Raw genomic sequence first — 15529 nt, 5'->3', positions numbered from 1 at the left:
GGATGGCCCCATGGCAAAAAGACGTGGACAAATGGTTGGACGCGGACTGGCAGAAGGCGCACCAAGAGAAAAGCGAGCACCGTATGATGATGCCAGGTGTACCTCACCATCAGGGCAGCGCCAGCCTCAGCAAATACAAAAAGGCATATGTAAGTCTCCACCATTTGTCTAATCTAGCCACGCCCAATTCTGCATGATTCCTAACCACATGCTGTTGTCTTTCTCGCAGGAGGCGGCGCACGGTGGACACCACTGCATAAAGTGAACGTCTTGTGGGACTCCGAGGCGATTGACAGTTCTTGGATGAGCGAAGTGGTTGCCGGATCTTGAGCATAGCCGTCGACCACAGCAGACAGCCATTCAGGAGTGGAGTAAGAGACAGAATGGAGCTGAGCTGGTGGAGATGGGTGCCGCCGAGACAGGGCATCTGCCGCGATGTTTGAAGCACCCGGCTTGTAAATTACTTTGTACTGCAGCCCAACCAAACTTGGTATACATCTTCAACTGCCACGGAGTATGAAGTCGCTGATCCGAAATATGAGTCAAACTGCTGTGGTCAGTGAAGATGACAAACTCGGCGTGCTGAAGGTAGGAGCGCCGCTGCTCAACTGCTACAATAATTGCCAGAAACTCCTTTTCATAAGTGGACAGACCACGAGTGCGAGGTCCCAATGATTTACTGATAAACGCCGGAGGGTGGCCGTCTTGGAGTAGCACCGCGCCAACTCCCAAATCACTAGCATCCGTCTGCAGCTGGAACGGCTTAGAGAAACTGGGAAGGGCCAAGACCGGAGCTGAGACCAGACCACGCTTAAGAGTCTGAAAGGAGTCTTCATGAATGGAAGTCCAAAGGAATAATGTCCCTTTCTTCAACAAGTCGTTGAGGGGCCTGGCAATGATGGCGAAACGCTTAACAAATTTGCGGTAGTAGCCCGCAAGTCCTAGAAAACTGCGCAACTGCTTTGCATTAGAAGGAGTCGGCCAAGATTGTATAGACTGGATTTTGATTGGGTCAGTGGCGACCAAGGTTTTCATTTTCGGAAATTAAAATTTATTGGAGGTCATATATAAAGAGGATAAACAGGATATATCGGAAATATCGGACCAAATTCAAATAAAATTTAATTTGAATTTAAGTAAATTTAAATAAATTTAAACAAAATTTGTACGAAAAAGATAGATATTTTTTTATCGACACCTACGGATAAAGAGGATATATCGGAAATATCAGGAGATTTCGGCCGATATTGGAAACCATGGTGGCGACGCCTTCCGCGCTGACAATATGGCCGAGATATGATATCCGCTGCTGAGCAAACTGGCACTTGGACTTCTTAATCAGCCAATTATCCTTGGCCAAAAGGCGGAAAACTTGCCTGAGATGCTCAATGTGTTCTTCCAAACTGTTACTGTATACTAGGATGTCGTCAAAGAAGACGATGACACACTTCCATAGCAACGGTTGGAGCGTATGGTTCATCGCGCTTTGGAAGGTGTTTGGAGCTCCTGTCAATCCAAACGCCATGACGGTGAACTCAAAGTGGCCCCAGTACATTTGAAACGCGGTCTTGTGCTCCTCGCCTGGTGCCAGACGAATCTGATTGAACCCAGCCCGTAGATCTAAGCTAGTGAACCAACGGGCTGCCGACAACTCATCCAACAACTCATCAATAACAGGTATAACAGGTATAGGAAACTTGGACTTCACTGTCAATGAGTTGAGCATGCGGTAATCGACACTTTACCGCCACGAGCCATCTTTTTGTGGACTAGAAGCACGGGCGAGGAGAAGGTGCTGCCATGGTTTTCAATATCGGTCGAAATCACCTGATATTTCCGATATATCCTCTTTATCCGTATGTGCCGATAAGGAAATATCTATCTTTTTCGTACAAATGTTGTTTAAATTTACTTAAATTCAAATTAAATTTTATTTGAATTTGGTCCGATATTTCCGATATATCATGTTTATCCTCTTTATCTGTGACCCCCGATAAATTTTAATTTCCGAAAATGAAAACCTTGGGTGCTGCTACTTGGCTGAACCATACCAGTCTTGAGCATCTCAGAAACTTGGGTTTCAATTTCTGACTTCAGAGATGGGGAATATCTGTAAGAGCAGATGGCGATAGGCTGAGCTCCAAGAATGAGCGGAATGCGATGATCACAGGCACGCCGAGGAGGAAGCTCAGTGGGTTCAGAAAATAAGTCAGTAAACTCATCAAGAACTGGCTGGACCAGGGACTCATCGGAAGCAGGCTAGAGGGAAGCTGAATCTGCTGTAACCTGGAACAGCTGGATCAAGGAGCATTCCGCTGGCTCAGGAGATATGCCTTGCAGATGGACAGTAGAAGTCCCATAAGGAATGGCCATCCACTTGTTGCGCCAGTGGACCTTCATCGGCGAAAATGCCTCCAACCAGTCCATTCCCATAATCATATCAAATGTACCGAGTGGCAGAATCTTGAGAGCGGAACGAAAAGAATACCCCTGCACTGTCCACTCCACAACCGGTAGCTCGGATTCACAGAGAATAGTGCCGCCATCAGCAATCTTGACTGACACTGGTGTTTGCAGAGGAACACAGCCACCAATCTTGCGTGCAGTTGCAGAGTTGAGAAAAGAGTGGCTACTCCCAGAGTCAACAAGGATCAGCACTTCCTGGCCTGACAAGGGTCCCTGGAGCTGCATGGTGCGAGGCGCAACAGAGCCCGAAACCGCCGCGGCAGACAGCAACATGAATAACTGATTCTCTGGCGCAGTTGGCGTGGTATTCTCGGACTCCCACTCTTGAAAATCATCTTGGCACATGTTCCATACCTCCTGGAGTGCGTGGAGCTAAAGCTCCAGGGCGCATTTGTGGCCGGGCGCCCGCTTCTCACCGCAGCGGACGCAGAGACCGCGGGCTTTGCGGAAGGAGCGAAGCGCGGAAAGCCTATCGTCGAAAGTCGCACCGCGGCCGACGGGCTTCTTGTCATCGGCGGGGCGCTGATCGTGGAGATGTTGATTGCCCGGGCGTGGAGGAGGGGGAGGCAACGGAAGGGCTCCCTTGATTGTCGCCGACTTGGAGAAGATAGAGTTATCCGACTTCTTGAAGTCAAGGCATTGGCCCGGCTCCAACGCCTCCTCCTGTAACAGAGCAAGAGTGCAGGCAGCATCCAAATCGCCAGGGCGTTGAACCATCACAATAGAGCGTATGTCATGTCGCAAGCCGTCGATGAAGTGGGTAGTGCAGTAGAGGATCGGGGTTTGTATAGGCTTTAAGTTGTTCCACCAATTCGGTGAAACGCTCGATGTTGCAGGACGGTGCTCGTCGGGCCATTCGAGCATAGCGGTCGGAGCTGAAGGGTGCGCGGCGGCCGGTGCTCGAACCTAGGGGATCACCACTCCTAGTTGCACTTGGCGTGACTCCAGGAGAGATCGATCCCAGCTTTGTTTGAGACGGCGGACCTCCAATTGCAAGTCGTCGAGTGTCCCTTCGATCTACGGCCTCCACTCCTCGTACGCTGCCGCCGCCGACTCCAGGGCCGAAACCCTATTGTCGCGCTCATCCCGGAGCTCGTTGGTGCGGATGAGCTCGAGATCTCCGACCCGTAGCTCGATCTCGGAGACCCGCTGCTCGAAGTCCTGTGCTCGGATGTCGGCGAGGACAGAAGCTTGGGAGTGGGTGGAGCAAACCGGTCCAGGGCGGAAAGGCGGAGGTCGATGGCAGTCGCTCGCTCCTCCTGCACCTGGACCTGAGCGATAGCCGTAGTAGACGAGGCGGCTTGGGTGGCCAGCGCCTCCTCCAGCTGGTCGACGCGGAGCCCCGTCGCGACGTCCCGCTCCACACGCAGCCAACACAGGCATATAGATCCGACATATCCTTACTGGTCATGAAAAAAAAAACAGATTTTTGGTTCTACAGGACAAGCAGCCAACACAGGACACCCCTCCCTCGACTCATATGAAAACTGATGGAGGTTAAAATGCAGCAGAGACTGAGGCAGCATCGGAAGTGACCATAGATTCTTGAAATCGTCAAATTACCAATGTCTGGAGTGACGTGAGGCACTCCATAATATGTGGAAAAGCGTCCCAGCTGCACACCGAATTTCCAAGTTTAAGAAGATGAGACAACTCATGACATCTATGAATAGCCCCTAGTCGGCTGCACCGGTAGAGATGAAAACGTCACACAGCGACACCCAATCTGTGGACTGTGGGTACCTTCAACCGTTGTACCAACAGAGTTGCAGTGCATCAAGGTGCAAAGGAAGGCAGAGAGTATCTCTGCTTGAAGGTCTGTACTGCAGCTTTGTAGTGCATCACTGTCCTGATCAAGAGTAGGATTTGTTAGGCGTTCCTTGACAGCTAGATTGGCAGAACGATAATGATATACTAAATAAAGCACAAATCGTTATTAGCTTAGATTTTAGGCTTAAAATGTTATCCAGCATTAATTACTCCATCGCGACCTAAGCATCAACATTATAGATCAGGATGTTATGAAACAATTAGAATAACCGTTTACCAGTTTGCAGCCTCAACATTTTCCACGAACCTTCACTCACAAGTCACAGTGAACAAATTTGTCAAAGTGTTCACCCAGTGAAAACCCATGCATCATTCTGTCCTAATATCAGGAGAGTTCCTCGAAGTCGTCTGTTTGGCAGGTCCGCATCACAAATGGATTAGCAAACATCAGCAGAGTTAGTTGTGGTTCTCAATAATGGGAGCAACGTTCTATAAATATAAGATTGGAATCGACGCAACTGTATTGGAAAACATATCCAGAGTTCCAGACAACAGCAAAGGGCTTTGGAGTCTAACCTTCTGAGCTGTTGCTGTCATGCAGAGAGTCAGTTCGTTCTGATCTAGGAGAGATCTTTTTCATGCATACATGCTGGATCTTTTCCCAATTTGGATCTCCAACCGTTTCGCAGGACCTCATGAACTGGCGATCACAGTCCGATAGCGAAAAGTGCAAAAGGGACTGGGGCAGACTTGGAAGTGACCGGATATTCATGCACTCATTGATCTCCAATGTCTGGAGCGAAGTGAGGAGCTTCATATTATATGGTAAGGCATGCCAACTGCAGGAGTGGATAAACAGTTGAAGAAGATGAGCAGAGAACCCATGCTGTTCAGGAATAGCTCGCAGGGGGCTGCACTCCAAGAGCAAAAGATCTCGGGCACCAACAACCCAGTCTGGGTACATCGAGCCATTGTAGCTCCAGAGTTGAAGTGTATCAAGGTATACCGGAGGGCAAAGTCCCTCCAGTATATCTGCTTGGAGCTCTGCACTGCAGGTCCGTAGTCCGTCATCACTGTCCCAACCAAGAATTAGATGTGAGAGGCGTTCCTTGGCAGATAGATTGGCTTCAAGAGCTTCTTCTCTGCTTCCAACATTTTCAAGGCCATGGATCCCTAGCAAGCCTTGGAGCATGTTGAGGTACTTCAGCTGATGTAACTCATAGCCAGGTTCCTTCTTTACCCTGAAGGAACCAAAAGTTCGGAGTGACATCAGCCTGCCTATGTTTGGAAAATCCATAGATCCTAAGCATGACAGGTGCCGCAGGTTAATGAGCTTAACTATATCTTCACAGGAGGAAAATACTATAGTAGCACAATGCAGATGCTGCATATGGTAGAGCTTGCAAAATGTTCTAGGCAGAATAATCCTCGTTGGTTGACCATTCCTTTGGAAAGAAAGATAGCGTAGATGCTTTAACTGTCCAATTGATACTGGGAATGAGAATGTTTCCGTTCTCCAGAGTCTTATGCACAGTACCCGCAATGCCCTCAGACTCCTGAACATATCCTCAAAGGCTTTTTCCTGGATTGCCGTGTCGTTTTCATCAGTATAGAAGATCAGAGTGCGTAGGTTTTCTAGTTTGACAATCTTTTCAGTAACCATTGCTGAATTACAAGTCTCGATGAAAAGATGGCGAGTGCATGGAGAAAATTCTCCTTCCCGGCCATAGCCAACTCTGAAGCAGTCACTTCCTGCTACCTTCTCTACTAAATCGTGCAGCAAATCATGAATCATATAGCGTTCCTTGCCACCACCTACTGGTTGTAGAAATGAGGTTGACACTAATTCATTGATGTAGCTTTGACCAACAGCTTCCATTTCTTCCCCTGGATTGGTGCTAATAAAACCTTCTGCAACCCACAAGTTGACTAACTCATCACGGTCCAGCTCATACATTCTTGGAAAAATGCTGCAATAAGCGAAGCATCGCCTGATCTGCTCATTTAATTGCTGGTAGCTCCACCATAGAGCTCCCATTGTGTCATTTAAAAGGTCCTGATCCAGAGCATTTCTCCAAATATTAAAATCTGGTCTTATACATAGCTGTCCTCCCACTATTCTGGCTGCTAGAGGTGACCTTTTGAGCTTGCTTGCAATCTCAGCCCCAATCATTACAAATTTTCTTTTATCCCATTCATTTATGTTTACAACATCCAATGCATAATGCATGAACAATTTAAAGAATACATTATCATCCAAATCAGGTATAGCACATCTCACAGCATGCAAAGCCGTCACAGCACCCAAACTTAGCAATGCATCCGATGTCCTACTAGTGGCTAGGATCTTGCTTCCTGCCTTGCCAGCATTCAATGGGCACATTAACTGCCGTAAATTCTCTTGATCTTTACTGTACCAGACATCATCCAATACTAACAGGAACCGTTTTCGACACAGCACCTCCTCCAAATGTTTTTGTAGGGCGGTGGTGCCATCAAATCTTGGGCTTGGTTTCTTTGTAATCTGCTCGATCATCAACCTCAAAATAGTATTCACACTAAAATTCTGTGAAATATGAACCCACATAACAACATCAAAATGGACACCATCTTCCATATGAGCACAAACATACTGTGCGAGGGTAGATTTACCAGACCCAGGAACACCATGAATGCCAATTATAGAATATCATAGAGCAGTGCTGCATTCTGGTTGACCATCACCAACTGTCTCATGAAGCATGGCTATCACTACTGGATTCAGGTTCTTTGCCGAGTGCCAAAGGCTAAATTGCACTCGGCAAAGCCTTTGCCGAGTGCGGCACTCGGCAAAGCACACACGGCAAAAAATTGATCGGCAAAGCACTCTTTGCCGAGTGTATTTTATCGGGCACTCGGCAAAGGATTTGCCGAAGAAAAGCGACCGTCACGGCGCCGGTCCCGTTGACGGTCACTTTGCCGAGTGTCAACCCTGCAGGCACTCGGCAAAGATTTTTTTATTATTTTTTAAATTTTTTTTTTGCCGAGTGCCAACCCGTGAGGCGCTCAGCAAAGATTTTTTTTAAAAAAAAAATTCTTTGCCGAGTGCCAAACCGTGAGGCACTCGGCAAAGAGCTTTTATTTTTTTTTGAAAATTTTCTTTGCCGAGTGCCAACCCTCCAGGCACTCGGCAAAGATTTTTTTTTTTTAAATTCTTTGCCGAGCGCCAACCCGGAAGGCACTCGGCAAAGAGCTTTTTTTTTTTTTTTGAAAATTTTCTTTGCGGAGTGCCACCCCTCTAGGCACTCGGCAAAGATTTTTTATTTTTTTAAAAAAAATTCTTTGCCGAGCGCCAACCCGGAAGGCACTCGGCAAAGAGCTTTTATTTTTTTTTGAAAATTTTCTTCGCCGAGTGCCAACACGCCAAGCACTCGGCAAAGTTTAATATTTTTTTTAATTTCTTTGCCGAGTGTTATAGTCACGGCACTCGGCAAAGCTAGAAAATCTGTTTTCTGGTCGCCCATTTTGCCAGCTTTGCCGAGTGTTGTGACCATTGTGCTCGGCAAAGGGGTCCTTTGCCGAGTGCAACACTCGGCAAAGTGACCCAAAACGGCAATTTTTTTTTTTGCATTCCATCATGACAAAATACATTCATACAAACATATATCACATATATATCTCATCCATCACATATATATCTCATCCATCGCATATATATCTCATCCATCACATATATATCTCATCCATCCACACATCCATCCGCCCATATCACATCCATCACAATATATAATAATAAGTGCTCAAGTCCATCCAAATAAGTTTACAAGTCCATCAAAGTCCACAAGTGCATCACAAGTATATCACAAATCCATCACCAAGTGAACAACAAATGTAAAAAATACAACATGCACTCATCTCGGCCACTGCGACTGTGGTGAAGGCCCAGATGCATCATTCGTAGGTGCATGAGGTGGATTATTCGAACCACCGTCAGATGGAGACTGCACAAAGGAGAAAAGATTGCATGTGAGACAAGATTATTTTGATAGATAATCTAGGACGATAGAGGCCATACAAGCAAAGCACAAGCGAAAGTAAAAAACTTTGATACTCACAGGAGTAGCTGCAGCTGCAGGACGCGGAGGCAGAGGTGGAACCAACAGCCCAGGTGGTAGAGACAAGCCCATACGTTGCCCAAGCCCTTGTAGGAAATCCGTAATGTCCATCAGCCTCTGCGTCTGGGCCTGCCGCTCGGCCCACTCGGCCTCCAGCTGGCCCCCAGCTCCTGACGTTCCTTCATTTCTTGTTCCAGCCGGGCCTGCAATATTTCACTCTAATGTTTCAGTAATGCAAAGCTAATTAAGCTGTGTAAAGATCAATGTATGACGAGTAAAACAGGAATAACCTCGAGTGCGTCGACCCGGTGCTGTGCAGCGGTCGGCCGTGTGCGAATGGTCGGGCTCTCGCTCGTGCTCCGTGCTCGGATCTGGGAGAGAGAGGGAGTAGAGGCCGTGTCGATGACGCCGTCGCCAAGCCAGAACCACCCATGCTTCTTGCCTTGCCCCGCCCTCATGATGGCCTCTCCATCGAAGTCCTGGGTGCTCAGATCGTGGTCTGCCCCATGGAGCGACCTCGCCACCTCAGTGTACTCACTGATGCGGGAGTGGACGCTCGGGTTCGTGTATGCCTCGGGCGGATCCTCCAGGTTGAAGGAGACGTCGGACGTCGCCTTGCCCTTGTGGGCCATACACCATGCCTGGAAGTCTGAGCAAGCCTGGCCACTATGTGACGCCGACTACGAGAAAGACAGCACGATGATTAGAAATCAGACAGAACTGAGCGTGACAATAGATAAATCAATTCGCGTACCCATGCTTGTTTGTATCCGGCGAGGTTGCGGCTACCTTGATGGTGTGCTGGACCTTGCATCAGTAAACGACGGTCCCAGGCATCCCTGTGCATCTTGAGGTACTCCTCCATGAACCACCTGTCCACCATCATCGCCCAGCACTCAGGATACGCTTGGCACCACCAGGGAATCACCTACACGTCATCAAGTATTGGACATATAAGAAGATCAAATTAAACCAACTTAATCTCAAAACGAATCAATATTGATGTTCTTCATTTACCTCAAGGTACTGCTCCCGGATCAGCTGCATCTCTCTTGCGTCTTTCTTGGTTTCCCTCTCTCCAAGCTTCGACCCGTAGTAGGTTACGATGGCCTGGATGTGCGCCTCGTGATGCATGTCGGTGACGAGTTTTTTACAGGCTTTGGTAGTCGCCTGCTCCGCCCTGGCCTCAAATCCCTCCTCGCATCTATAATAAGTCTGCATACAAAAGCGATGTATCCATTCATTATTTCAAGAAAAGTCCAATGAATGCGACGTATTGAGCAATGTTGTGCAAGGGAGACTTACCCAAAACTCTGCCTTCACCTGCGCCGCCTTGTTGGGGTACTCCGCATCGGAGGCGATGACGTAGTGGTCAAACGAGTAGGCCGGCTCCGTCTTCGATGCGTACGTGACAATGCCGGGGAAGTGTTGCCTGCACAGAAGACCCAGGATGCCATTGACTAGCCGTGCGCTACCACCCGACACAACCACCCAGTTCCTGCACAAGTAATTAAGAAAAATTATTAGTTTTTTTCATCATATCATATGAAGTAGTGGTGATAACATATACAGTTACTTACTTTTGTCCTTCGGAGCGAATCAGTGGGCGTTGGTGAGGAAGCGGAACTGTGGTATGCTCCTATAATACCACGCTTGAAACGTCTGTTCAGAAACAAAGAACATGCAAAATTGTTACGATGGCACAAAGAAGACCGTAAGGTAGACAATATGTTGAGACACCCTGCTGATGGGTCCTAGTGGAGAGCAATCGACAGAGAATTCCCGGAGTTTGCAAATGACGCAAGAAACTTAAGGTTTGCTTTAAGTACAGATGGTATCAATCCTTTTGGAGAGCAGAACAGTAGTCATAGCACTTGGCCTGTTACTCTAAGTATCTACAACGTTCCTCCTTGGTTATGCATGAAGCAGAAGTTCATTATGATGCCTGTGCTCATCCAAGGCCCGAAGCAACCTGGCAATGACATCGATGTGTACCTGAGACCACTTGTTGACGAACTTCTCATTTTGTGGAATAAAGAAGGTGTACGTGTGTGGGATGAGTACAAACATGAACACTTTGATCTGCGAGCATTGTTGTTCGTAACAATCAATGATGGGCCTGCTCTAAGTAATCTTTCAGGACAATCAAACAAGGGATATAATGCATGCATGCACTGCTTCGGTGATATTAGAGGTGCATTCTTGAAAAAATGTCGAAAGGTCATGTACCTTGGCCATCGTCGATTTCTTCCTACAAATCACCCCGTAAGAAAGAAAGGCAAGCATTTTAAAGGGAAGGCAGACCACCTGACCAAGCCTCGCAACCGAACCAGTGAGGATGTACTCGATATGGTCAATGATGTGAAAGTCGTCTTTGGAAAAGGACATGGAAGCCAACCTATTCCGAAAGACGCTAATGGTCACGCACCCATGTGGAAGAAGAAGTTCATATTTTGGGACCTACCCTATTGGCAAGTCCTACAGGTCCGTAGCTCGATCGACATGATGCACCTGATGAAGAATCTTTATGTGAACCTGCTAGGCTTTATGGGTGTGTATGGAAAGCCTAAGGACACATTTGAAGCACGACAGGACCTGCGTTGTTTGAGAGAAAGAGACAACCTGCATCCAAAGAAGACAGATGATGGACGCCATTACTTACGTCCTGCTAGCTACACTCTAAGCAAAGAGGACAAGGAAATCATGTTTGAATGCTTAAACAACATCAAGGTACCATCTGGATTCTCCTCGAATATAAAGGGTATTATAAATGTGCCAGAGAAGAAATTCTGTAACTTAAAGTCCCATGACTGTCACGTTCTCATGACGCAATTACTTCCAGTTGCATTAAGAGGAATTCTACCTCCAAATGTATGTCTAGCCACCGTGAAGCAATGTGCATTCCTCAATGCAATTTCTCAGAAGGCAATTGATCCAACTGATCTAGCTAAACTACAGAATGATGTGGTTCAATGTCTTGTCAGCTTTGAGTTGGTGTTCTCTCCTTCCTTCTTTGATATTATGACACACCTCCTAGTTCACCTAGTCAAGGAGATTTTCACTCTCGGTCCTGTTTTCCTACACAACATGTTCCCCTTAGAGAGATTCATGGGAGTCCTGAAGAAATATGTTCACAACCGTGCTCGCCCAGAAGGAAGCATCGCCAAGGGCTATGGAACAGAAGAGGTCATTGAGTTCTGTGTTGACTTTATTCCCGACCTTGACTCGATTGGTGTTCCTGAATCGAGACATGAGGGGAGACTAAGCGGAAAGGGGACACTAGGGAGGAAAACATATATTGGTATGGATGATGATTATTTCAATAAAGCGCACTACACAGTTCTATAGAACTCCTCTTTGGTAGATCTGTATATTGAGACACACAAGGATCTCTTATGATCCGAGTTTCCAGGGAAGACTAAAGCTTGGATTACGCGTAAGCACATGGAAACTTTCGGCGGTTGGTTGCGAAAAAAATGTCAAGGTGATGAGAGCATCCATGAGCAACTATATTTATTGGCTATGCAACCATCATGGCATATCATCACATACAAAGGGTACGAGATAAATGGGAACATATTCTACACAGTAGCCCAAGATAAAAGGAGTACCAACCAAAACAGTGGTGTCCGCATAGATGCCACAGACCCGAATGGGAATAAGCAGACATATTATGGACGCATAGATGAAATATGGGAACTAGAATATGCACCTACTTTGAAGATCCCATTGTTCAAGTGCCAATGGGTCAAGGTGATCGGAGGCGGGGTAACAGTAGACAATGAGTATGGAATGACAACAGTAGACCTTAGTAATATTGGGTACAAAGACGAACCATTCGTCCTTGCCAAGGATATGAATCAGGTGTTCTATGTCAATGATATGTCTACCAAACCAAAAAGAGGGAAAAACGATAATGACTCAACCAAAGAGCCAAAGCGCCACATAGTTCTTTCAGGGAAAAGAGTCATCGTGGGAATTGAGGACAAGTCGGACATGTCAGAAGATTATGAAAAGGATGACCGAATTCCGCCCTTTAAAGTGAACAAAGACCCTAGCATCTTGGTAAATGATGAGGACACTCCATGGTTACGAAGCGATCATAACCAAGGGACATACGTAAAGAAGAAGTTCACTACTGTGCCCACTTGATGATATAGTGATTTAATGTAGTGTGTGTTTGAGATATTATGTAATAATTGTGAATTCAGATGTTTATTATGTCATGTTTCAAATTAAATCAATGTTTGATTTGGTAGGATTTCTCTCTCAAAAAGGTAAATTAGGATACTGAGTGATGAAAAATTAAAATATTAATGTTAAAATCATGTGAAAACAAATTTTCTGTCCAAAACCAATAGTTTTAATAATTTGAATTAAACACTACATTTTTGCATTAACGAAATAATAAATATTAGTTACATTATGTTTTATAATTCTAACAAAAAATAAAAAAAGTTAGGTTATAGATTTTTCCTATGTGCAATAAACAAAAAGAAAATCCATATTTTTAACAAAATAATTTTATGCCTTTTATTTAATTTACTATGTATTTAACAAAAACTATTGCATTTCTATTGTATTTAACAAGACTATTGCTTAAAATAGGCGGGAAACGAAACTGCAGCCCACCTTTACTCCCGGGTGGGAAGCCCACCCGGAAGTAAAGGTGGGCTGCAGTTTCGTGGCCCGCCAAAAAAAACCCTTTAATCCCGGTGCGTGTTACCAACCGGGAGTAAAGGTATACCTTTACTCCCGGTTGGTAACACGCACCGGGAGTAAAGAGACGTTTACTCCCAGTTGGTAATACGCACCGGGAGTAAAGGGTTTTTACTCCCGGTTGGTGGCTGGCACCGGGAGTAATTCTCTCTGATATATAACCTCCAGCGCCTGGCGCAGATCGATCCGCTCGTCTTCTTCCTCGTCGAACACCGCCGCCCTCCTCGTGCCGCCGTCCGTTCGCCTTCCGTGACACCGCTGCCCTCTTCTTCCTCGTGCGGCCTCCACCGCGCGCGTCCGTGCCCCTCCTCCGCACGCGACCGTGGCCCTCCACCACGCCCTCCTCCGCGCCCGAGGCCCTCCACCGCGCCCGTGGCCCTCCACCGCGCCCGAGGCCCTCCACTGCCGAGCTCGAGGTGATATGTTCGTCGATCTCTTTGTACATTCTCTTTGTACATTCTCAGACGAGGCCCTCCACTGCCTTTGCTCAATAGAAGAATTTTTTCTATCTTCATAGATCAATGTTTGTTAATGAAATTTTATCCAAATATATTTATGTAGGGTCTTTTTTTTTGAAGGATTTGTTGTAGGATATATAATATGGTCAAATAGGAACTCAATTTGGATTGTAAACTAAGCATTTTTTAGTTTATAAAAAATATCACATGTGATGATGTAAGCAGTTTTGGTTGGACTTGCATGCATGGCTACAGACAATGAAGGAAAACTTCAACGTTTCTTCATTTGTGAACTTTGAATATACAGATATAATATATTAATGTTGCTAAAGTAATATGAGCATTACATATTTTTTCAACTTTATATCATAGCATCAGAGATCGCCTGTAGAAGAAGAAAATAAATTCTTATCATTTCAGAAATAGTAATGGTTATATTAGCAATAAGACACATATACTTACATTTCATAATGACTTATACTTACATTATCAACATAGAATTTTCTCATATGATGAATGACTACATGGTTCACATGGTACATAGGATCACAACATCACGCACCGACACCGCCCCGGCCCGCCTCACGTCGTCGTCAGCACGCCGGCCCGCCTCACGTCGTCGTCGTCAGCACACCGGCCACCGCGCCGACACGCATATATACATCATTTGTATTCATATGCATGTATATATACGTCGCGGAGCACCGCCGCCCTCGTTCGCCCATGCGTTTCTATGTATACGGCGGAGCACCGCCGCCCTCGTTCACCCATGTGTACAGACATATATACGGCGGAGTGGAGCACCGCCACTCTTGTCACACCACCCTTTCTCGTGGCCTAGTTGATCAACATTCGTATTATCGTTATCGTTAATGCTAAACAATCACACCAGGGCGAACCGCGCTGTTGATGTCACCGACATGGTTCACCCTAGTCACCGACGCAATTTGCCCTCGGCCGTTTATGTATAGCCCTAATTCGCCCTAGTACCGACGTAGTTCGCCCTAGTGTGGCGAATTGCGTCCATGGCCGAGGGGCAAGATTTAATAATGCATATTGTTCATAGATTTTACGCATGTAAGCAAAGATTTGACGTACTATATATTGGTTTTGTTTTTTGAAGCTAGATGGCCGACCCGAGAAACATGGATGAGGAGGAGTTGATGATGAATTTGATCAACACTGGCACTCAAGTTGCCGGCGATGATGGTGCTAAAAATAACGTGCAAGAGGATGCAGATGACGGGAGTCAGTACTTAGCTCTTGAACAAAATGAGCAACAACATATTGGCCAAGTATATATTTTTTATTATTAGCTATATATATTATCATATGTCTTATATGTGCTCATGACATTAAAAATAATGTCTATGTTTTGTAGCCCTCTGGATCGACATCAACAACTACAACGAAGAGTAAAAATGTTCGAGGTCCCAAAAAGCCATTGGAGGGCCGCTTCATCATCTCGGAGTTCAATGTGGATATAGGAGAACCGGGGGGGCCGAATAAAATGAAATTTGTACACCACTGTGGTTACCTTGTACGGGACCGGCTCCCGATTAGTACCCGTGAAAGGAAGAAGAAGGCCAATGCTCCTCATATCAGTTTTGTCTTCGATCGTGACAAGGCGTTAATTTGGAAAGATGTCTTGGTACATTTCATGCTCCAAACAGATGGTTATGATGATATAATAGATGGTGATGAATTGAAGGAGCGAGTTAGGGATTGGGCAATGAAGAAGATGGCCACCCAGTTTTAGACTTGAAAGAAACACCTATACACGATGTATGTCAAGAAGAACATAGCACCAGATTTTACTGTCCTAGGCCCAATCTCAAAGCAGAGGCCCTATTGGGATGAGTTTGTACAGTACAAGACTTCGGAAGAGGGTGTGAGTCGGGTGATAAAAAACCAACGTAATGCCCAACAGAAGACATACCACCATACCTTGGGATCAGGTGGCTACCCGACTACCATTAAGAAGTGAAACAAAATGGAAGCAGACCTTCTTGCCAAGGGTAT

The 15529-nt window shown here is 46.0% G+C and overlaps 1 protein-coding gene across 1 annotated transcript; it reads right to left on the bottom strand.

Annotated features, from left to right (window-relative positions):
- Positions 1–4513: 4513 nt before the first annotated feature.
- LOC136481104 (disease resistance protein RGA2-like) lies at positions 4514–6906 on the bottom strand. The gene is made up of 3 exons (XM_066478473.1): positions 6889–6906; positions 4813–6802; positions 4514–4644 (listed from the first exon to the last, which is right to left on the bottom strand). The coding sequence occupies exons 1-3, from the start codon at positions 6904–6906 to the stop codon at positions 4622–4624; spliced, it is 2031 nt and encodes a 676-aa protein (XP_066334570.1). The 3' UTR covers positions 4514–4621.
- Positions 6907–15529: the final 8623 nt, after the last annotated feature.

Source organism: Miscanthus floridulus, chromosome 9 (assembly GCF_019320115.1).
Source record: "Miscanthus floridulus cultivar M001 chromosome 9, ASM1932011v1, whole genome shotgun sequence".
Lineage (NCBI taxonomy): Eukaryota > Viridiplantae > Streptophyta > Magnoliopsida > Poales > Poaceae > Miscanthus > Miscanthus floridulus.
This window is presented reverse-complemented; position numbering and strand designations above follow the sequence as displayed.